This window comes from Larimichthys crocea, chromosome XVIII, assembly GCF_000972845.2.
Source record: "Larimichthys crocea isolate SSNF chromosome XVIII, L_crocea_2.0, whole genome shotgun sequence".
NCBI classification, from domain to species: Eukaryota; Metazoa; Chordata; class Actinopteri; family Sciaenidae; genus Larimichthys; species Larimichthys crocea.
The window spans coordinates 4,308,395-4,332,369 of NC_040028.1; the positions used below are offsets into that span (position 1 = coordinate 4,308,395).

The 23,975-nt window shown below is 39.7% G+C and overlaps 2 protein-coding genes across 3 annotated transcripts in view; one reads left to right on the forward strand and one right to left on the reverse strand.

Annotated features, from left to right (window-relative positions):
* The window catches only part of cryl1 (crystallin, lambda 1), a 28,897-nt gene extending 25,520 nt beyond the window's left edge, over positions 1–3,377 (reverse strand). The window contains exons 1-3 of one of the 2 annotated variants that reach the window (XM_010750599.3): positions 2,669–3,130; positions 1,998–2,105; positions 112–238 (exon numbers count right to left, since the gene is read on the reverse strand). In XM_010750599.3, the coding sequence (XP_010748901.2) occupies positions 112–238; positions 1,998–2,105; positions 2,669–2,709 (276 nt within the window). In that variant the 5' untranslated portion in view covers positions 2,710–3,130. Of the gene's footprint in view, positions 1–111; positions 239–1,997; positions 2,106–2,668; positions 3,131–3,183 lie in introns of those variants that run through there. The other variant, XM_027291273.1, reaches the window with a different exon arrangement.
* Positions 3,378–3,508: 131 nt separating this feature from the next.
* ift88 (intraflagellar transport 88 homolog) lies at positions 3,509–23,831 on the forward strand. Its single transcript, XM_019276385.2, has 26 exons — positions 3,509–3,724; positions 3,921–3,983; positions 4,126–4,185; positions 4,652–4,705; positions 4,980–5,043; positions 5,314–5,383; positions 5,821–5,911; positions 6,342–6,446; positions 6,891–6,993; positions 7,096–7,442; positions 7,589–7,659; positions 7,755–7,841; positions 8,390–8,489; positions 11,044–11,130; positions 11,311–11,497; positions 11,637–11,744; positions 11,918–12,069; positions 12,156–12,271; positions 13,176–13,228; positions 13,504–13,569; positions 13,674–13,780; positions 17,368–17,440; positions 18,569–18,586; positions 18,800–18,850; positions 22,253–22,360; positions 22,822–23,831. Exons 1-26 carry the CDS (start codon positions 3,644–3,646, stop codon positions 22,941–22,943), a joined length of 2,544 nt encoding a protein of 847 aa, XP_019131930.1. The 5' UTR covers positions 3,509–3,643; the 3' UTR covers positions 22,944–23,831.
* The last annotated feature ends 144 nt before the right edge of the window (positions 23,832–23,975 follow it).

The window sequence follows — 23,975 nt, forward strand, 5'->3', positions numbered from 1 at the left end:
AAAAAAACAAACTAAATCAGCAAAGAACAATCCCTCCATTTGATTTTACCATGGCAGAAAAAACAGACAGAATGGTATGTGCTGGTGCTGGGAGTGGTCTAGTGTGGTCACCTGGACAAAAAAGGCTCCCTCCAGTGCCTGAGCCAGATCATCGTAACTGCTGAGCAGGTCGAGCTGCTGTGTGGCACTCAGCTCACCTCTCAGCATGTGAGCTTCCTCCAGCTCCTCCATCTGTTTCCTGCACAAACACAAAGAAACTCAAGCTTTACTTGAGGTTTGTTTGACCAGCACAATGGCACCCTCTATTGTTCATACTTAAATCTCAGTGAACAGTTACAGTGTAAACAGCAGAGGCAGGAGCAGCAGATCGACTGTTTACAGGATAAATTAAAAAAACTTACAAATCTAGTTATCATTTTAGGGATTGTTTCACAGTTTCCATCAATCAATCTTCTTGACATTAGGTTGTTAATCCACAGTAGTTTTTACCAAAAGCCCTTTGTCATCCACCAGTAATGTTTAACTAGCAATGACAAGGCTATCAGATTTTTTAGGCCTGTGCATGTGTTTGTCCATGTGTTCCTATAGTAAGAGGAAGTCACTGATCATCCAAGTCTCTTCTCTTTTGGAAGCGCTGAAAAGGAGAACAGGTCATATTTTGGACCCTCATGAGTCATGAGTCTGTACGTCTTGTTAATGTTTTCATGTTTTGCAGCCAAACATTCCTGCTGACTAGAAAGACTTGGAAAGCTGAAGTCCCTGATGTTAACTATAAAATTAATCACCAGCTATTTTGTTAAGTTTGTTGTTGAATATTTTCTGCTTGTTGTATGACAGTAAACTGAATATCTATGGGTTTGGTTATATATTTGAGGAAATCACCTTGGGCTTTGGGAAACAGTGATCAAAGTTTTTCACTATTTTCTGACATTTATTGGACCAAACAACTAATAAATTAATTGAGAAAACGATCATTAGATTAATCAGTTATGAAATAATCATTTGTTGCAGTCCTGAATAGCATGGCAACTTCTGAGGAGGATGGCACAGAATCCTTTATCATGCACAGCTTACAGGTGGCTGATCATCATTTGCTCGGAGTCACTGAACCTCAGTGAACTTTATTTCTCAACTTAGCCTAAGTGCGATCTACCATTCAGATAGTTTCAGTGTAACATGCTGAGGCTTGGAGATATTGGCTGTAGTTCAACCTGACAACTGGAAGTTAGTGGCATTTCATTATTGCTAATCTACACACTAAAAAATGTACTTTTAAAAAACTCAACAACCGTGTCACAAATCTGATATAGTTATTCATAATGTTGAGGTGCTCTGAGCACCACAAAGCAAATCAAAAGGTGTAAAAATTGAATGAAAACATAATTAACAATGAATGTAGTCAGTCTTCTTCTTCAACTTTGTGTTGCTATATTCAATATATTTTCCAATATCTCTTCAGCAAAAGGCATTAAAACTATTCCTCTCTGTGTGAGAGGGCAAATAGGTTTCAAGCCTGGGTCTGTTTTTTTTTCACTGAAAACCTTTGTCAGCAGAAAACTTTGAGTTAGCGCAAGACATTTACAAACTACTGTGACCCAACCAGATTGTACATTTCCATGTAATTCTGGGTACCTATTCAATAACAAAAAATAATCATATCCTAAAAGAAGATCCTGCAAACACACTCAACCTTTTAGAAGATGGACCCTGAACAGGAGACCAATAGATCACAAGTTAACACAACATTATTTTGGACATCATTAAGTCTTTTCCAGGACTACCAGACGAGTCATGTAAAGTTTATTTGTTCAACTGACTATAACTTGGATCACTCTGTAATCAGGGTGACAGGAGAATGTATCTAAATGCAGAGAAACAGTTGGCAGTGTGTCTAGGTCTGACTATATAAAGTAGGATGGATTAATACATTGATTAAGAGTAGATAGCGTGATGGTTTTTACTGGACAAGGACTGCAGTCCCGTGTAGTCAAGCTGACCTGATTTCTGTGATGGCCTTGGCAGCCAGTCCTGGTTGGTTGTCATAGATCTTCACAGTGTAGCCTCCACTGACAAACAACATAGCCCAGGAGCGGCCTATCAACCCGCTGAAACAAACACACACAGAAAATAGACATTTAGGATGCTCAACTTTGAACTACAATGAAACTAAAATCTATTTAATTCAATCCCAATAAACAATCTATACAGTAAAACTGAATGTCACAGTTGATCTCGTCTCTGTTTGGTCTTTGTTGTTCTGTGCTCATTGCTGTGGTGTGTTTGCACCATCACCTCCTTCATAGTTAAATAAACCCTGGTTATATTATGAACATACACCCTATAGGACTGTGTTGTTAAAATGTCTGTATGCAAGTGTCAGCTTGCAAAATCCTGCAGTAGAAAGCCAATCTCAGCGGGGATCGCATGGCCTGCATATTATAGAAAACCCTGCAGGCTAATACACATAGTGTAAACAACTCTGAAAACTTGTGCAAGAATTTGAATTTTTGTCTGTGACGTTTTGTATTCACTTTGCAGGTCGACAAGAGGTTAATTCATTTCAGAGGACTGCCGAGTTTGGGAAAATGAGGATGAACAGGAATACATTCACAAGTAGCAGAAATGGGAGCAAAGTTCAGCACCATAAAGAGTTTCTTTTCTTGCTCACCTGCCGATCACAGTAATGATCTTCATGTCAGTAGAGCTCATTTTAAAGAGTTCAGCTCAGACACACGGTCCACTGGAGCTACTCATACAACAAACGCACATAAGAAAGCTGTGGCACCGCCCCTACGCGGTCACGCTGCTTGGTGTCCGGTACGGTTCGCTGGAAGGACCAAAGAACCAGAAAAGTGCAGCACGCTGCATTTTCCTTGTTCATGTATACTCATAATGTATCTTCGCCGTGTTCTCGCGATAACGAGTTAATTTCACACGATATTTGGGACAACTAGACATTGTTTGCTCTGTTGCCATGGCACCGTGTGGTTTGCTATGAGGATTGTAAACTGTGCCTGTAACAAATGACTTTCCCCAGTTTGGGATTAATAAAGTCTATTTTATCTTATCTTAACCTTTCCTGTTTGGCTGTCAGACAGTGGTCGACACACTGCTCTGTTCCTGAAGGGGACTACTCTTATAACCCCGGGATAACAGCATAATTAATATATCAAATTACTGCACCTCATTCAGTGGAGCGCTGTCAGAGGAGTTCATAGATCAGCGCTTCACATCCATATAGGTATATCATATTTGATTCGTTAGATTTGATTCGAGATTTAATTATATCGTTATCACAAGAAAACGGAGGAAAAATAATATATACGAACACATGGCCGCTATAAGAGCTACTTTTATCAGCAGTCTCCGTGTAACGGACAGAAATCGAGCGGGTAGCTTACACTTGTATCTTAGCAACAGATGGGATCAGAATCGACCAATTATGTCAGTGATAATCGGTGATTGACGCGTAAGTAACCAATCAGAGGTCTGAGAACGAAACTGTCCCACCCACGCCGCTTTGAATTGTGGGATTGAATCCTGAAGCGACAACAAACTGTCTTTGCTGTGGCTCCGGACAGATCACTGTTATTTCAGATATTCATGAGCATTTCCACCGCAGCAGCTCACTGGACAAAGAGAGATGGAAAATGTGCATCTGGCCATGGAGGAGGACGACATTTATTCGGGTTACAACGACTATAATCCAACATTTGACTCCGAGGTGAGTTAGCTCAAAGCTGTTTGCATTAAGTGTACAGGCCAACAGGTAAATACGACATGAGCTAGAGAGGTGGTGAACCACAACGTACACTATTTAAAATGATTAATTGTGTGTTATATTATACAACGCGTACTTCTGTACTGAACATAGCTGTGCAAATGACGAAACACTCACTGAGTATTTTACCATTGTGAAGGAGCTGGAGAATGATGCGGGCTTCCAGCAGGCAGTGAGGACGAGTCATGGAAGAAGACCTCCGGTGAGTTTTGAATGAACTTTTTATTGTCGTGTGTGTTTGTGCGTGAAGGAGAGGGAGAGAGACGTAAAGAGGACAAATGAAGTTCTAACTGTACTCCATTTGTTCAGACTAATGAAAAAATGTGTTTCCCTCAATTATCCAGATGACTGCCAAATTTCCTGGCACTGCTATTGGAGCTCGGCCTTTAGCATCATCCTTTGGGGTAAGTACAATAACACAGGACTCTTTGTGAACAAGACCTGTTTTAACACCTGCATGACTAAAAACATTCTCTTTGACTAATTCTGGGCGTATAGTATTTGTGGTGTTATCTTGGGGTTTAAAGTTTATCCACCAGGAAGAGTCGGCAGAATGTGAGACCGACTCGGGCACTTCTGATGTTCTTTGAGAGTGTCTCTAATTCTCCTTGGTCAAGCGTCAATAAATAATACAGCATAAGACATCAGAAGCTCCTGAACACTTTCTTGCCTCCTCACCTCATCATTGACCTTTGACTTCAGCAATTTCTCTACAACATGAAGGTGTCGCAGTGTGCATCTGAAGACAATGATTGTTTTTAGTGACTTACTCACTCACTACAACTATAAGGAGCACTTCAGATATACACTCTTATTAATGAATATGTCTTTGTCTCATCTCATGTATTTTATACTTGTTGTTTCATGAAGTCTCGGGTTCCCATGGCCTCTTCAATGGGCAGACCCATGACCGGAGCTGTGCAGGTGAGTAAGACTGACAACTCAAGTGTCCATTTAAGATCCTTTGCAGTTTTTATTATGCATTAGTTGATAGTACTTAAGTGGTTTTAATATGGCCAGTATATATTGTATTATAGCTTTTACTGTAAATACATGATATTGTCCGATGTCACGTATTTAATCAAAGCTCAATTACAATACGTCATAAGCTACTAACACTGATAATACCTCTCTTTTTGTGAAGAAAAACTATTGCTATATATTGTGTTGTTTGTTTGATGTTTTTCAAATGTGACAGGATGGAGCAGCCCGGCCAATGACTGCTGTCAGAGCAGCAGGTTACACCTCCTCACTGACCCGTGGTGAGCTTAAAGAAGTCACAAACAGAGATCTTCACAGCTATTTTATTTTAATTCACTCTTACTACATATGTATTGATCTGAATTACCATGTGATTAGTGTTTAGCTTGTGCACTGAGGAAGTTTTTTTCTGGTTCTAATACTTAATTCAAGAAAATGTTACTCTTTTAATTAGTATGAACCTCTGCGTATATCTATAAGAATAGAGCGAAGTTATGTAAACAATAAAATATTCCTGTTACACTGATAATTGGTATAATTTGTATCGTCAGGCTCCACATTTGATCCTCTGGGTCAGTCCAAAGGCCCCGCACCTCCGCTTGAAGCAAAGAATGAGGACACGTGAGTTGTTACTCTTTAGACTGATGTGTCTGTTTCAAGATTATCCCTACATCCAAGATTAGTATTGTCCCCTTAGCAATAAAGATATTTATATGTGCTGTATTACATCTGTTGAAACTAGGATTTAAATGAATCATTATAGGGTCATAATAAGGTATAATTCTTATATGCAAACACAATGCAACTACTACTAACTAATAAATACTAAGTGTTTATGTATATTTTTCAGTGTCTGCCCTGATACTCTGTACATAACAAAATGTATTATGTATGCAATTTTTAATTTTGTCCACTACAAAAGGTTTCTGTCACTTATTTAACATTTAGTTATTACTAAAGTGTCTCTAAACACTGTGTCTGGTGAAGCAGGTGGAGAAAGGCTTGTGCTTTCAAGCCACATGATCACACATTGCATTGCTGTGTCTGTGGTCTTGCAGGCCTGAGGAAAAAATCAAGATCCTGGAGAAGAAAGTGAATGACCTGATAGAAGAGAGCTGCATGGCACAGAGCATTGGAGCCTTACAACTGGTCAGACTGTCATTCTTTAACATACTATTTATAATAATGTCTGTTTGGGTTTGGAGCGAATGCTCTCTGAACGAGGCAGTAAACAGTGATTTATTTTATATTGTGTCGGTCCTATATTACAGCAAACTGGACTGGGTGTCTGCCAGTAGTTGTTTAACCTAAAAAGGTGGTTGGCCTGCTTGTTTTCAGCTGGGTTTTTTTGTTTTTTTTTGTTTTTTAATGGGATAACTTACTGAATCAGACAAAAAAAATTTGAGTTTGTCGTTAAAGTGCATCAGGAATCCATTAAAACTGAAGCATTCAAAAACTTTCTCAAAAAGCAACTTGTCAGTGTCGAACAGTACTTATCAGCAAATGACACATCTTTGGTTTGTCTTTGTTTCAGCATGTACTTGTCTCCCTAATGTCTGCATATGATGTGTTTTTACAGGCTCTTGAAAAAGCCAAAGAGGCAGGAAGGAAGGAGAGAACCCTGGTGAGACAGAGGGAACAGTCTGGCAATGCGGACCACATCAATTTAGATCTCACCTACTCTGTAAGTAAGACTCCTGTACACCAATGCTTGTTCCAATATCTGTAAATAAAATGATGGAGCATTTACTACACTACTACATTCCTACACTCTAAAATGTCATGCCTAAGAAGTTTAAGTACCACCGTTTAGAAAACAAGCTGATCTCTGCTCCAGATTATGTTCTGTACTTCAGTACAATGATGTTTTTTTTTGTTTTTAGAAGACAGTGGTAATTCTATTTATGTTTTTATGCTAGAGGCAGACACAGTAAAGGAACTATCCTCAGCCTAGCAGGACACTTGTTTGTCTTCTGTGGGCTGAGCCCACATAGCTGAGTGATTATGTCCATTGTCCACAAAGCCAAATTAAATTTTGAAGTTGGAGTCTGTGAATCCCTTCCTGACGTCATTGCCTGTTTTCTATTATTTGATTTAGAAATATTGAATTTTTTTTTGTCATATCCAGGTTTTGCTCAACCTTGCCAATCAGTATGCAAACAATGAAATGTACCCAGAGGCCCTAAACAGCTACCAGGTCATTGTGAAGAACAAGATGTTCAGTAACGCAGGTGAGCAGACCACTCAACTTCATATTTCTTACAGATGTGTTTCAACTATGGCTGAGATCTTTTGTGATTTACCCCTAAACTACATCTGTGCTACTCCTCTAGGCCGTCTGAAAGTCAACATGGCTAACATCTACGTCAAACAGAAGAACTACCCTAAAGCCATCAAGTTCTACCGAATGGCACTGGATCAGATCTCCAACGCTCACAAGGAAATGAGGATCAAGATCATGCAGAATATCGGCGTGGTCTTTGTCCGCATGGGCCAATACTCAGACGCCATAACATCTTTCGAACACATCATGAGTGAGAGCCCCAACATTAAGACGGGATTCAACCTTATCCTGTGCTACTATGCCATCGGTGATAGGGAGAGGATGAAGAAGGCCTTTCAGAAGCTCATATCTGTCCCCCTGGGCATTGATGATGAAGACAAGTACATCCCCTCTAATGTGAGTCACAGTAATATACTGTATGTTTATTTCTATTTTTACATTAACACTCAGTAACATGACAGTAGTACAAAAACATAATTAAGAATAATCTGTTCCAGAACAGTTCTTGTTGAATGTGTTGCCTGTAATGTTTTCTCTCTCAGGATGATACCACCTCAAATATGGTCATCGAGGCTATTAAGAACGACAAACTTCACCAAATGGAGAGAGATCTGTAAGAAAAATCTCACATAACACAAACAGACATGGCTCCTCCAACCAAACATCATGAATTCATGTCCTGTTTTCTCCTTGTGTTACTGTACATAGGAAAGTCCTGGCTGAGAAGTATATCATGACTGCAGCCAAGCTCATCGCTCCAGCCATTGAAAATTCTTTTGCAACTGGATTTGACTGGTTTGTTATTTTATTTTTTATTTTTCTTAACACCAGAGGGCATACAGTGGACAAGCTCCATGGCGGTCCTTATTAGGGACAGAAACAGAAACACATGGTTTTCAAAGTAGTATCAGAGATTGTGTAGAAGTAATTGACAGTAATAAAAGACACTGTGTCCATAAATTGGAAATCCTGAAAATCAAAACTAGGGGAAAGTGATTGGAGGGCTTGAAGTGTTTTTCTCTTGGTGCAATTCTGCCTGATTTAACATCAGTCAGTTTTTGGTAGGGCAAGTTTCATCACAGTTACAAAAAAAGCTGCTTGGTCACCTGTCAATGTATTAAATAGCTCAGATGAATACGATCAGTCACAGATATCTTGACACTGAGACCTACTATTAATAAACAAAATTAAAATCCAGCCTGGACTGCAGCTTTCATGCATCTGACGTATCGATCAAACTCAGATAAAAGGAACATGCATCATACAAGCATCACATGGTGTGATGTGATACATAAAGTGTTATATTATGCACATGTACGGTTGGTTTTTGTTTTGTTCTTTAGGTGTGTTGACATGGTGAAGAGTTCTCAGTATGTTGAGCTTGCAAATGATCTGGAGATAAACAAAGCCATCACCTACCTCAGACAGAAGGACTTCAACCAGGTGACTGTTTAACTCGGTAGTAGTGTAAAGGGTAATACCACTCAGTTTAGTCTGTGGTAGTTGCCACAGTAGCAGCAAAGGAAAGCCAACTTTAAACTTGACACCCCGTTGTTAATATTTTGCCTCCAAATTGAACAGGACATGTATATGATGCCTTGTAACATGCCAAAGTGGCAGTAATAGTAGACTAACACAACATCTCGAGCTAGATCATGCTCCTTGTGATAAATATCTTTTATTAGAATAATATTTTCACAGCAGCCGTTTTGACATGAAATAAAATAATTAGACATAAAATAGAATCTACGGCAATAAATGTAACACCTGTGTTTACCTACTATTTCATGTCAAAATGGCTGCTGTGAAAAGGTCTATTGAGAATAGGCTGATTTTTTTTTTTTTTTCAGTTTAAAACCAAAAGTAAAAAAAAAAAAAAAAAACATTCATGTGATTGCTTAAGTTTTATATGTAATGACATAAGTCAGTACATTAAAGACTGACTCTGCAGAAACAGAACATATTTGCTGTACATTTTTGTTGTATGATTATGTTATAAAATGTTACTCTCATTAAAGCTGTCAGAGTATAAATTACATTAAAAATGGTTCAACTGAGTGGTATTTCCCTTTAAACATATGTAACATGGAGGATCTGGTCTTTGTTGTACTTTTCTTTTTTTCCCCCATATTTTTTTTAATAATGTGTTTCTGTACACTTATTGTCCAGCGTTGTTTATATATGTCAGTTTTCTCTAAAATCAGGAGTGTGCAGCATCAGACTCAAAGTTTCCCCTTCTCATTGCCCTCCACTCTCTCTTGCTTTTGTCTTGTTTCCTTCCCATCTGCATGCCTAAGGTTGAGGTATGTGTGCCTTTTGTTTCCATGTTCACATTTAAGTTGTGTTGGTTTTTTTTCCCCCTGACATGTTACTACTTATGCATGCCTTTTCCAAATAGAGGCACTGCCAAGAGAAGTTGGACAAGCAGTTATTGGTTTAAAACCCACAGGCCAGTAAGGAAAATCTGGGGGCAGTAAGGAAATTATAACCATGGTTCCTTTCTTACCAATATACTGTACCACTGAGCTCTCAAGGAACTGCAACTTTGCCAGTGGAACTGCTCTGCAGAACAGCAGAACGCTTATTTTAATCCCGTCGAACTGCAGTAGCCAACTTTCTTGCACTGATAGCCTTTACTTGTATGGAACACCAAAACGTTGTGCAATATTACATAAAGAGAAAAGACATACATGAAAATTTATAAATGAACCAACAATTTGTGATTGAAGAAATCATTCAATTCACTTCATTATTATGAGAAATTATTTCATCATCAATTTTCATAATAACATTATAATTTTTATTACATTATAGACAATGAAGTCTGTTTTTATTTCCTTATGGCATTTTCCTAGATAACACATTTCATGTTAAAGGTCCACTGTGTCAGATTTAAAGGGCTCTATTTACAGAATGTGGATGAAATGGAATATAACATACATAACTATATTTCCATTACTGTATATTTACCTGAAAATAAGATTTTTAAAAATCTTTATTATTTTAGAATGAGCTTTTTATGTCTACAGATGCCGCAAGTGCTCTTGGACCATGAAGTCCACCATGTTGAACCGCCATGTTTCTACAGCGGACCAGAACAGACAAACTAAACACTGGCTCTGGACAGGGCTTTTTAATGTTTTTCAAGCATTATGTGGACATCTTAGTTTCTTCTTCACGCTTGGAAGAAAAAGGGTGAAACGAGGGGATTGCAATAAACATTTAACGTGCTAGATGTGTAAATCCTAAACACTGCCACTTAAAAGTTTATTTCATGAGGACGTTTCATTTCATAATGTCACTTCTCATGACACTGGTGTTCATTGCAATCAGGATGTTGCTGGAAGAAAAATGCCATTATGAAATAAACAAAGACTGTTCTAATGCAAATAAGAAAGATGAAATAACATTTTATAATAATTGTTGAGTTGCTTCATTGATTATTTCACAAAAGATTGTGTCAGTTATGTGTTTTCCACAATGTATTCATGTTTTATTATTATTTCAGAATCCTTTATTTAATATTGGACACTTGGAGCTCCATGTTCATCTGATGCATGCGTGTGGTGCTTTTATACTCTTTATAGACGGTGGTGGTGGTAGCATCATTGCAACTGTAGCCTAGCTGGTTTGTTAAAATTCGAACATTTACACACTAATACTCTTAACACGCCTCCCCAGTATATAATGCACTGAGGAAATCGCATCCTGCATCCCCAACTCTTTATTATAAACTCTAAATTATAATGCTTAGATTGACTTTGTGTTTATAGCGGTTACTTCACTGGTCAGCTTTATATACTGTACCACACATTTTACATATTCTGATATTTGCTGATGTAAAGAATATTTATTGAAGGCATGACAGCCCAGCATGAATGATACTAAACACCAGAAGAATTTGTTCATTTGTAATAATCTTTATGTTATTATGTTCTTACATTTTAGAGTATCGCTATATCACTTTTACCCTAACAGCTTGTGTTTGTGTTATCAGGCAGTAGAAACTCTGAAGACTTTTGAGAAGAAAGACAGCAGAGTGAAGAGCGCTGCAGCCACCAACCTCTCTTTCCTCTACTTCCTGGTAAGATCCTCTCATTGACTAATCAAAAGGCTTTCAGATAGCTCAGTGCCTGAGTTAAATATTTGTTTGTTCAGCTGTTTTCTATGACATCTGTGCTATACTTGTTAGGAGAGCTGAATCACAGCCCCATTCTCTGTACCAACCTGCTACCAGTAGGCGCTGATCTTTCACCTGTTACAGGAGAAGGACTATGACCAGGCTGATCGATATGCTGACCTCGCCATGAACGCTGATCGCTACAACCCGGCAGCACTTATCAACAAAGGCAACACGGTATTCGTCAAGCAAGACTATGAAAAGGCTGCAGAGTTTTACAAAGAAGCACTGAGGAATGATTCGTCCTGCACTGAGGCTCTCTACAACCTGGGTAACATCCGTTTCCATGATACAGGACAGTGTTCGATAATTAGATTCATTTATAGTAGAGTAAACTTAACACAAAGTGCAGGACAAACACAAGATAATGCTTCTTATTACTTATTGGCTCCTGTCAATACTTGTACCAGGTCTAACCTATAAGAAACTGAATCGTCTGGAGGAGGCTCTTGACTGCTTTCTGAAGCTCCATGCCATTCTGAGGAACAGTGCCCAAGTCATGTACCAGCTGGCCAACCTGTATCCTACTGACCAGAAGTGTGATATATCGTACGTGTTTGTGAATGTGTGTCGCTGCTTCAAACTGTTGTACCTCAGTAGATGTTGCTGTGAAGGTCTTCATACAGGGATTCAAACCTGCATCTTTGTCTATTCCCATGTGACAACCTGTTTCCTTGACTCATTGGCTTCATCTATGAGCTTTTGGAAGATCCACAGCAGGCCATCGAGTGGCTGATGCAAGTCATCAGTGTAACTCCCACCGACCCCCAGGTACTGGCCAAACTGGGAGAGCTGTATGATGGAGAGGGGGACAAGTCCCAGGCTTTCCAGCACTACTATGAGGTACGAGAAGCATAACTGAATGTTTTTATGTCTACGGTCTAATGAATTCATTTAACATTTCACTGATCGATTGCTGTGCTGTTCAGTCCTTCAGGTACTACCCCTCCAACATCGACGTGATTGAGTGGCTCGGGGCTTATTATATCGAGACGCAGTTCTGTGAGAAGGCCATTCAGTACTTTGAAAGAGCCACACTCATACAGTAAGTAACCAACAAATTATTCTGCTTTAGCAGATAACTTGTTAACTAACAAATCATATAGATCTGTGTGAAATAGACCTTTTTCACAGCAGCCATTGCTGACATGAAGTAGTAGTGTTAACACAGGTGTTACATGTGCTTCATGTTGGTTCACTGGAACCTCCATCAGTATCATTGCTAACACCTGTGTTTACCTACTATGGCTGCTGTGAAAACTGATGGAGATCTATGTACCTATCATAATGCTAAAAAAATAAGTATATCTTTCAGTGAAGCCAAGTCACAGGAGTTGTTCTGTTATGTTTAAAAATAAAGTATGTTGTTTCTACATTGTTCTGACATGGTTTACTGTTCGTCCTCTTCTTTTTTTGTTTAAATTTAAAGTTTTATTGAGTTTTATAACAACAATATTCAGAAACAAAGAACAAACAGATAACCAAACAAACATTGATAAAAGAAAAGCAGTTACTTTTAGCAGGTACTAATCTCTATACACAGATCTCTGCATATGAACACAGAATCTGTAGGTGGAGGATCAAGAAGTTTGTCCCCAGAGGCGTTCTGGTTTCCATTTGTAGTCTGAGTAGTATTGACCCTGGGCTTGGGTTTCATTAGTCCGCATGGTGAGCAAAAGACATTGGCCATAATGCAGTCTCAGGAGTGCTCAACTGCAGCACTACAGTTCAGTCCCCAAGGAAACACAACCTGGGTGATCTGGGCAGTTCACACTCCATCCACTCACAATATCATGTTTCACATCACATGGGGAAAAACATGGGGAATTCCCCATTAATTTTGCTTGTCTTCCAGTTGAATTCAGAATGGATTTTTACCAATATGTTTGTTTTTTTTCTTAAAGTTTAGAGCTGGGTTGTATGTTCATACTGACTGCTGTGTTTTTCAGACCGACACAGGTGAAGTGGCAGCTAATGGTTGCAAGCTGCTACAGAAGAAGTGGTGAGAATTATTCTGTTTATAACCTTTCATGGCATAGTAAAACAGCACATTACCATCTATTCTCTGGTCTGGTTTTCAGTAACATGTTGGCATAGATAAGTAGATTCACTGTCTCCACATCGGAGCTCCCAAACTTTATCATCCATTTATCGACCCACAGGATGGAGCTTAGTAATTTAGTGGCTGTGAGGTGTTAACTTATTCTGTGTTTGCTGAAAACTAGCAATGAGTTCATTGAAAGTTGTCGACATAGATCCTTTTCTTTTTCTTTACAGGAAACTACCAGAAAGCTCTGGAAACTTATAAGGACATCCACCGCAAGTTTCCAGAAAATATTGAATGTAATCCGTCCTGTTTGTTACACAATTTGTAACAGAACTCTTAACCAACAGCAGATGATCCACTGATCAGTGTGAAGAAAATAAATAACTGTGTGTTTGTCCAGGCCTGCGTTTCTTGGTGAGGCTGTGCACAGACATGGGTTTGAAGGAAGTCCAAGAATATGCCACCAAGCTGAAGAAGGTGGAGAAGATGAAGGAGATCAGAGAACAGGTATGTCTCTTATGTGACTTATATTTGTAGCATTTTTGTGTAAATAATCTGTGTTCTGCTCCAGTCTGATGTCGATTCAGACATCACTGAATAGACATAGAAAACTAGAGAGTGCAGAAACAAAACTCAAACTCTGTGAGCAGAAAAACTAATGAAGTTATAGTACTGCCCACAGTGTGTGGCTGATAGTAGATCTGTTTGTTTTGCTCTGCAGAAGAGCCACAGCAGTGACAGCTAACCACAAACATATTCTGGTTTACCACTTTGAGGGTCCAGATTCATCAAAAGTTATAACTCACTAATGATTTAATATGTAACCTGAAACCCCTGTTGAAGCAGAATTAAAACATTTCAGGACTAGAATTAATAAAAGTCTCTTTTGATTTAGATTAGATTTAGATTTTGAAGTGATTTAAAAGAGTCCAAAAGCTCAGTCATGAGTTGGGACTTGGAAACAGTCATCAGAGGCTCACAGGGGAGAAGCAATTCAGCAATGTAGCTAGAGCTGAACCATGAAGTGTTTTAAAGGTGATCCGTAAGTCAACATGGCTGACATTTGTCAAAAGCCAGGCAGCTGTGTTTTGCACCAGCTGAAGGTGCGAGATGATTTTTGACTCAGCCTTGAATAACAATAAATTACAGTAATCTAAGATGACATTAAAGACTTCTTGAGAACAGGCCAAGAGAGAAAAGAGCTGATCTATGAGATGTTTCTTAATCAATAGAAACATGTTTGAAGAAAGGATCCAAGATATTCCTGGAAAGTAGTTGTGACATACAGGATGAAAGATTAATAATATTGGCTTCTTCGCTGATTTTTTTAATGGGCCATAATTTTGCGTGTCGAATCGTACTGGATTTTATGTTTATTTATGATGTCCCAGTGGTAGCATGTATATCCAGAATGTTGAATGATATAATGTCCACGTAATTGAACATCTGAATAATATTATGCAACCTGCGTGTTGTATATCATATGTTAGAGACGTTCATTGAGCTTTTATTAATCATCATTTCCTCACCAATGTCTTGGCGTCCTGTCGTCTGTTCCTGGACAAGAACATACTGATTGAAAACATCCACATGTCCCATAAATTGGGTCACTGGTCACTGCAGCTCCAGAAAATGCAGGAAAAAAAGAAAAACAGCTGTGTTCCTCTTCTGTTGATTTTCCATGAATCAAACTGTTCAGGGTACAGCAATGCTATCCAGCTGTTTAACACCTGGCTGACACTAATGCTCGGGCATTTAAAAACAGTTGTTGTGTTTGCAGAGTTGTTCACACGCGTGATGCTACATGCAGTTGTTTGGTTTGCTCAGTGTCACCTGACACATCTGACTGCACTAGATAAATGGTTTGTGGTCTGTCTGCCAGCCAGGATTATTATTGCTGTATTCTCTGTGGTGGAAATAAAGCCTGTGTTTTCTTCATCAAGAGTAACTGCATGTATGTTCCTAGATTGGCAAGTAGTGTTTGCTTGTATCTGATGGGTTCAGACACTTCAGAGACAAGACCTGCTTGAATATACTCCAACCTAACAACCTTTCTAGTTCCCTGCTGTGTTCCTCGTTTCTTTTCTTATTACTTTTGTCTTAAAAGAGTACACCACCAAATTAGCATTGCACTCCAATAACATGGTGGTAATCACACTGGACAGCTAAAATCAGATCCATATTGGAAACCGAGATGTTGTTGTTTTATTCTACTCTCCCATCAAACCATTATTCATAATGCAACTCGACCACAATGAGTTCAGATGAAGATTGGTTATGTTGTACTAGTAGGGGCTCGAGCGGAGCTACAGTGGTCTGGTAACCTCGCTTCATTCTCTCTCCACAGATATTTTTATTTATTAAAGTTGTAAACCCAACTGACAGTTTAGTTTTTAGTTTTTATTTGTAGGTTAACAATACACAAGAACAAGAAAAACAGGTCAGTATTGGATATATGAATAATGAGGATTGAGAGTAAAGTGACGTGTGTACAGAAGTATTGCACAAAATCTCAGTCCTGGTAGCAGCAGTCAGTCCTGTTAGATTATGAGTACAGAAGTCTGATGGCGTGGTGGTAAAAACTGTTCCTCAGTCTGGTGCTGTGTGCAGTCATGCTCCTGTAACGTCTGCCAGATGGTAACAAGGAGGACAGTCAGTGAGCTGGGTGGCTGTCCTTCCGCATGCACCATTGCTGAAATATGTGAATGTTAAATAGACTGAACTTGTATAGCCGCTTTCTAGTCTTCTGACCACTCAAGGAGCTTTTACAATGCACACATTCATACACTGATGGCATTGGCTGCCATGCAAGGTGCAAACTGCTCAACAGTTTTAATCATTCATACACACTCAGCCACCGACGGGCAATTCTGGGTTCAGTATCTTGCCCAAGGATGCTTCGACATGCAGGCTGGAGGAGCCGGGAATTGAACCATGACCTGCTTTACTTTCTGAGCCAGTGATGTGCTGCTTCCACCACTCTCTGTAATTATTTAAGGCCGTGAGCAGAACAGCTCTCGTACCAGACTGTGATGCAGCCAGTCAGCGTGCTCTCAATGGTGCACCTCTAGAAGTTTTTGAGGATGCTGGTGTTTATGCCAAACTTGCAAATTTTCCTCAGAAAAAACACTCCAGCTGCCTCTGGAGGCACAAAAGTGCACATGTACTGTTTAAGACCTGTAAAAACAAACTTTGATGTGTAAAATGTGTGGATTTCCCTTTAAATGGTCAGTGTACAGTACAGGATTTAGTGGCCTCTAGAGGTGAGGATGCAGATTACAACAACCATGCTGAGAAACCATGCTGGTGGCAAAACGTGCAAAAGGCAAAAGGCCAGTCTTTTGTTTGACTATGGAGGTGTAACCTGCTGTAGATGAGTAGATGAAGATGGTCTGTCGCTGGCCTGGGGTCAGTCATGGTTTGAAAAGTGTGAAATTGAGGGTTAACAGAGCTGTTTGCCTTTTGTCCTGTGGAGATACTCATCAGAGCCAGGAACAGATGAGGAGGATGACTTTGTTAAATCACAAGCAGCTGCTTTGAAATCAGCCCAGCGATGCTGTTGGAGCAGAGAAACGATCCTACAGAGACTGACAGAGACTCGGACAGAGCCAGAGGACTGACTCACTAACCCCAAAATTCTTCAAAGTGAATGACAGCGAAAAACAACCGAACCCTCTAATAAAACCGCATGATGAATGAAAGGAGATTAGTTTACATCACTACTTACACCGCACAAAGTGGAAATGTAGGACTAGTTTACTTGTCATATTTATACACATATTTTAATACATTAATGCCATATTTCGCTTGAATTTGTATTGGTGGTATTAGTTTCAAAACCTGTTTTTTTTTTCCATGCCAATAAAACTGACCTAACTTGTATAATGTGAGGAAGAGACAAATAAAGGGAGGCATGAAATCACCAGCTATCTGGCATCAAACGTCTCTCCTCTTTCATTTGCAGTGCACAATTTTATTTCATTTTTTCTGTTTTTTTAAACCACAGATATATTTTAAAGTTCTGTTGGAATTATTTTTGTCCTTGTCTGCACTTGAATCTGAAATTTCTCCTCCCTGTCTCGCTCTCCCTGCAGAGGGTGAAGTCAGGACGGGAAGGCAGCGCCAGAGGTCGGAGAGAAGGCAGAGAGGGCAGCGCCGGGAGTGCGGGTGAGTCTGTAGTTACCGTGACATACAAAGTTCCGACTGTGCGTATGTCAGGAAATGTTTAACTGTAACTCCACATTTTTATGGTCTTTAGACCTGTGACATCGAATAATACAAACCCAAATTTTCAAATTCAACTCATAGGGAAACGTGTGGAAGAAGAAATTTTCCATTTTATAACATCTACTTTATATTACAGAAGTATATTGTTGCAACAGCACACAAATAAACATGTATCAGTATCACTTCTGTAGTTTATCCATTTGATTTCTTTTTATTTTTTTCTTTTCATTTATTTATGAGAAAATATATGTCATGTCATCACTTCCCTCTCTCCTCTACCTGTTGTCCACACATGCTGCTGGCAGCAGGCTCCACACCTGTCCTCACCTCTCCTAAGAAGGCCAGCATCTTGGGTATACCTCGATTCACCACACAGAGTCCTGACTAGAGTCGAGTTCTGTTACAAGTCTAAATATTCATAAGGCCATAAAAGGAACTGTCGTGGGTTTTGGTTGTGTAGCTGGAGGGTCAATAGCAGGTCAAACATCTTTCCGGGTCAGATTAACGGTTGACTGAGTTCCTGCACCCCGTCTGTAACATTTTGGGATACAAAATGTTCCTGTGGAGTCCAGAGAAGACAAACTTCCACAGTTTTAGCACTCCTTCACTACAGAGCCACAACAAATACAGACACATACTCTAGACTGGCTCCGACACTGGAAAGCTGGCTCATCAGCACATTTTAAATGCAATCCAGACAAACTAGATAGTTGCCAAAAGCTGTAACGAGACCCAGCTTTGCTCTCTGGTGCAGCTGAACGTCCTGTAGACTAGTAAAGATAGATATACATATATATATATATATATATCAGGCACCTGTTATTTTGCCTGCTGCTCCACCGTGCCAATTATTCCACTGTGTCCTGATAAATTAGATTAGAAAACCTCAAGTCTGTGTGAGTTTGCTGTTTTGTTTTTTGCTGCCAGAGCTGTAACTGGATCTGTTTAGAAGAAGCTTTTCAACCTCATCTAATATGCTCAGTCCTGTGTATTGTTCAATATTGGTTATGACACTTTTAAGTTGCTTAACTAAACCTCAAATCCTCTTACTTTCTTACGGCACATCAGAGACGGATGTTAAAGCAGGTGAGGTTATAAAATGCTGATGATCATCAGCTCATCAGCTCCCATTACTCTCGCTGGTGTAATTGTTTCTCTCTGTGCTGTTATGTTATGTTTTGTGTGCAGTTACTTTCAGTCACTCTGTAATCTTTCTTTCCTCTTTGCCTTCCTGCTGTTCTGGTTTTCTGCCTGTTGGTGTCATCTGTCCTCTCGCTCTGCTTCCCCTTCGCTGCCCAGTATCTCAGTCTGAGTCTAAACAACTCAGTCCCCCGTTGGACTCAGGCAGAGGTATGTTTGCCACTCTGAACGAATGAAGTGAAAGCCGTAGGTTTGTAAGAGAACGAGATCTTTACAAAGACTAGAGGTTGTTTGTTTCATTTCAGCAATTTCTCATTCGTTCCCAGAATGTGTGGAAACATTTGTGATCAATCCTCACAAACTGCTCACGGATGAAACTGATTATCAGTACTTTTGTTTTTTTCTTCACAATTCTAGATTTTCATGGTACGATTGGAGTCTGAGGAAAAATTCTGGTTTCATGATTGTACTGCAGTAGTTGATTTCACATCACAGAAGAGTATAAATCATGAACATTTTTGTTTTGGTTTTAGTAAAAATAGAAGAAGTAAACTGAAACATCCTTGTGCAGTTGTTGTGCCCTCGAGCAGGTTACATACTATTTTGTTGAGCGTGACATTTGTAAACAGTGTCATCTTCCTTTTCCTGCTTTGTTGCCGCTACTTCACTTGCTGTTGCTTACAAAACCATGACAGTGGCTGCATCCCATTTAAATAGTTTCGATTGTTACGTTCAGCACAAACAAATGTTTTCATTTCATTTTCATTTTCTGCTATGACGCATCACGTCTTCATTCTCATTTCTCACCATTTGTCATTAGAAATGTTGATAGATGTGCATAATACAGTGAGAATTAGACTAAAGTGCCTTTTAACAGCACTATAGTTTTGGTGGGATTTCTCTTTACACAAGCAAGACAAACTTTATTTATGTAACACATTCACGCCTTCATTTAATGACGCCACATTCCAATAGAAAAATGGAAAAGAAAAACACACACCGGCATTTTCACCCTAACCACAGTCAAATCGTTCTTTAATACTCAACACCATCTGGGTGAAGTTTTCAGCACTGTGCACTGACTCAGCAGGAGTGAGTGGTTAGAACAGTTTCCCATAGGTAAACACACAAGTTGAGACACCTAAGTATAGTGTTTCGGTCAAAACACCTGAAACTGGTCCAGAAATCTTGGCTGACAGGCAGCTGTGATGTTGGAGTGTGGTCGGTGTTTGCACTGAGCTCTGTCTCGCTGAGGGAGGAGGGAGCGATCACCCAGACCTCCTTTCAGACATTTGAGAAAAGCTCTAGTGCACCTGAGAGTTTTCCCTCATTTCTGTAAAGTCTGCATATTTTCAGCTGTATATCGAGCATGTGTGTCGGCGGGGGCTGAGTTTGTTTTCCCACGGAGCTAAACCGGCGTCATTCTCTGATGTGAAACCACAGAGCAGAAGTGCAGATTCAAAACGTGATGGAATGTTTCTTCAAATATTTGTTTTTGAAATTTCTTTTCTTTAAAGTTCTTATTTTGTCTGTGCAATAAATGAACACATTTAGGCTTGAAGCATGAAGGAGCTGCTAGTCAGGATTTGTTGTCTGTCTATCGGAGCCCTTCGTGATCTTCCAATGTTTTTTAAATAAGTTTGAGCAGGACACTGCAAAAGCCAGAAAGTTGACTCATCCATACTGGATTGTCCTCACCAAAATATTATGGCCATTTGTGCTGTGGAGGAGTATAAAACTTACTCACTGCAACTTTCATTGTGGAAACTGTTACAATTCATTTGAAGTCTGGCTTCCGACCTGCCGTGCCATCCCTTTTCTGTGTCTCCCAGTTGTGAGTTATAAAAGAGAAACGGCAAGAAAAAAAAAAAGAAAAAATATGGAGGAAACGTCAGTTTTCCAGCAGAGATTTCAGCTTGCCAGCAGTGTGTGCGGCCTCGTGTGAGATATTAGGGACTGTGAAGGAAGGTAGACTATCGGGCCTCCTTCTCCTTCCTGTTTTCCAGCTTTCTGCCTTTGCTGTCGTCAGTTTCCAAGACTACCTGGCAGCCAGATGTGGGCCACTGCTGTCTGTAATCAAGTCTGTCCTTCAGCTCTGTAGACCACTCTGTCAGGCTGTCATCTGAGCCTGGAACACACACACACACACACACACACACACACACACACACACGATATTCTTTGAGCTCTGTGCTCTGTTATTAGGGCCTATGATGGTGCTGTTGCTGAAGGGCACTCTAGCAGGATAGAGAACTGTTACTCTCAGTTGGTATCCAGGGCATAAACTTCTGTGGATGTGAAGTGAAGCCAATGTAAAAGTGCCAAAAACTGCAGTTCCTCAAACGGCCACTTGAGGCTGGCTACAGAACGAGTCAATCTCCATAAGCTCCCATATCACTTCTCAGCAGAAATAAACATGTTTACAACCTGGTTTAAAAAAAAAACATAAAACAGTTTTGGTCTCCATAACTAATTTAGCTAATAATAGCTAATTATATGAAGGCTTAAAGTTATGAGTAACTAACAGCGTGGACGCATTGATTGACAGGTGGGTACAGTTACAGATGGCTTGTTTGAGCACCCAGGTTTCATTCAGTCTGCCTCAGGTCTGCCGATAATCCACATCTTTGCCCAATTTTTAGATTAGCTGTGAAGCAGAAGCTGCCAGCTCTTTGAAAACCTGTGGGTGACTTAACGGATATGACATCCATTCTTTCTACTGTCAGTGCTGGTATCTTTTTAACTGTTAGGAAAGTGATTCCTAATCAGAGGCACTCTGTTAAGTAGCTCAGCTAATTGGTAAAAAAAAAAAAGAAATTCACGTCATATTTTAATTTGTGGGATAAAAAAAAAGAAAAAAAATTCAAACAATTTAACAGTTTCTTATGACTATCGATAGACTACAAAAAGCCCCATGTCTTGTGAGAAACAGAGCGGCAAACTAGTTAACAAGTTTGAGAGACGTTTAAATGTTGTAGATATCTAAAAGTAAAGGAGTGAGTGAAACACCAAAACAAGTGTTGGTGGCATGAAAGTAAACTTCGAACATTGGCACATTTAAGGATCATTGTGTTTTGTTTGGTAAGATCCTTGTACCGATATCAACTTTTCTATATTTAAAATTGTGCGGAGCTGTGGCCGAACTGAGCTATCTCATGTGACTGCTGCCACGCACACATTTCATAGCATACCGTCTCTGCGAGATGAAAATCTCATGTCTCCACCATGTTGACTTTTCAGAATGTGAGAAAATCAAACTTGCTTTCAGTCGGACCTCTGTGAATTCTTTTTGACGATATCTGGAAAGGACAGATGCACGGCAAACAGCGATCTGTTATTTCATCAATTATGATTTCATTCTAGGAGAGTGGAAGAATTGCACGTGGCTTAGTTTTCACCATGCATTCTGCTTAAAACAAGTTCATGTTCAAAACGTGTAAGAATCCTGCACACACACACAATCAAACACACACTGATGAAGTTAAAGACCGCTCGCTACACTACAACACAAACAGTTCCAGCTTTAAGGAACATTTCAAGAAAACAGGTAATGTATTGAATTGTGACCTTCTTTTTTTAAATCATCATGTGTGTTCGTGTGCGTTTGTGCAGATAGCAGCCACAGCAGCAACAGCACTAAAGGAGAGCGACTGAGCGCCAAGATGAGGTCACTTCCTGGTTCCAATGAGCCCTACGAGGCCAGCAGCCCGAAAGAAATAGGTGAAAGAACGTCATCTGTCACCTCTGTCTCCCTCTTCTACCCTGAAATCAGATGTTTGATTTTCTGATTAGATTTGTCCTAAAGGTTCATCAAGACAACAACCACCAGTCTCCCATATTTACACACTGGATAGTCACATAATTCAAACAGTTTTTCATGCAGAGTCTCTTGCTGCAATTTCAAGTAAATGTTGTTACTGCAACAGTATTTCCCACAAGGGGGACTAAGACTTTTATAGACTCTTAGAAATGATGATTGTAGATGAGTGAGTACCTCCTGCCCCTGAAATCTGAAAATGATGTCTCTTATATTCATATTCATCTCTCCTGGTCAATGTGCCACTTTCCTTATGGCATATTTTCAGGTTCCATATCTTCTCAAGTACTTGACTGGAAATGCTCTTTAATTTCAAAGATTGATAAGATCATAACATGCTAATCCTCTGGTCACCCGTGTACAGATGCATCCTACGTGGATCCACTGGGCCCTCAGATGGAGAGGCCAAAGACGGGATTGAAGAGGCGGGTGGAGGACGACAACTTTGCAGACGAAGAGCTGGGAGACGACCTGCTGCCGGAGTAGCTGCTTCCACCCTCTGCCTTCATCGCACTGTTCAGAACATTTGCTCTTGTCACCTTTTTGAAATGCCTTTACAAGTTTCACCACAAAACCAATGATTCATTTTCATGGGAATTAAGGAGTGTCCAGGAACTTTTCCAGGGTCGAGAAACAGGCCGCAACATGTAATGTCGGCAATGTACGTTCACCAAAAGTGCTTGTTTTTTACCAGTGACGGGCTCAGATTGTTATCTGAAGACATCATGGGAAGGAGCCAACACAGATAACTTCTGTGAAAGAGTAGGATGGTTTTTGTTTAACCTGAAACAGCCGTTAAATCCCTCTGTTTTTTTATGTAGTCTGGTGGCTTTGAATAGTCATTTTATGTTGCAGATCGGATGAGTTGTTGCTGCCTTGATCAGTTGGTTTGTTTTTGTCACTTGGCATTTTGGTGTTTTACCATGTTAGCTCAGAACCCAAATAAAACAAGTGTTTACATTCCTCTCCGATGGAGTGTGCAGAAATTATAGACGTACTTTTTGGACATGCTGTTCCTCCCAAAGGTACACGAGCCTACGAGTTCTTCATGTTTACCCAATATGGATGTGAATGTCTAAAACTACCTTTAAAACTGAAAGTCTGCACTTTAGCCTCAGTGTCACCTTTTCATTTTAAATCCAGCGTTGGGACACTAAAGAAACATCATTGTTCTAATATTTTTAACTCCACTGTGTGTTCTATGCGAGAGCCTGAGAACCTTCTGGAAAATCCATCAGGACCATAAAGCAAACGTGTAATCCATCCATGTCAGGGCGTGTTTCGTTATCTTTTAACAGAAATGTTTCTCTGTAATGTCATATTTATTGTTTGTTTGTTCATTCTATTAAAAGAGAAAATATTTGATCTATTCTAGACAAGTTGAGTGTGTCTTTCTCTGATAAAACACAAACCATATGCTGTGTGTGTGTGTGTGTGTGTGTGTGTGTGTGTGTGTGTGTCTCTCTGACAACCTGACTCATTAAAGTGTAGCAGATCAAACTGGAGGTTTGTGGAGGG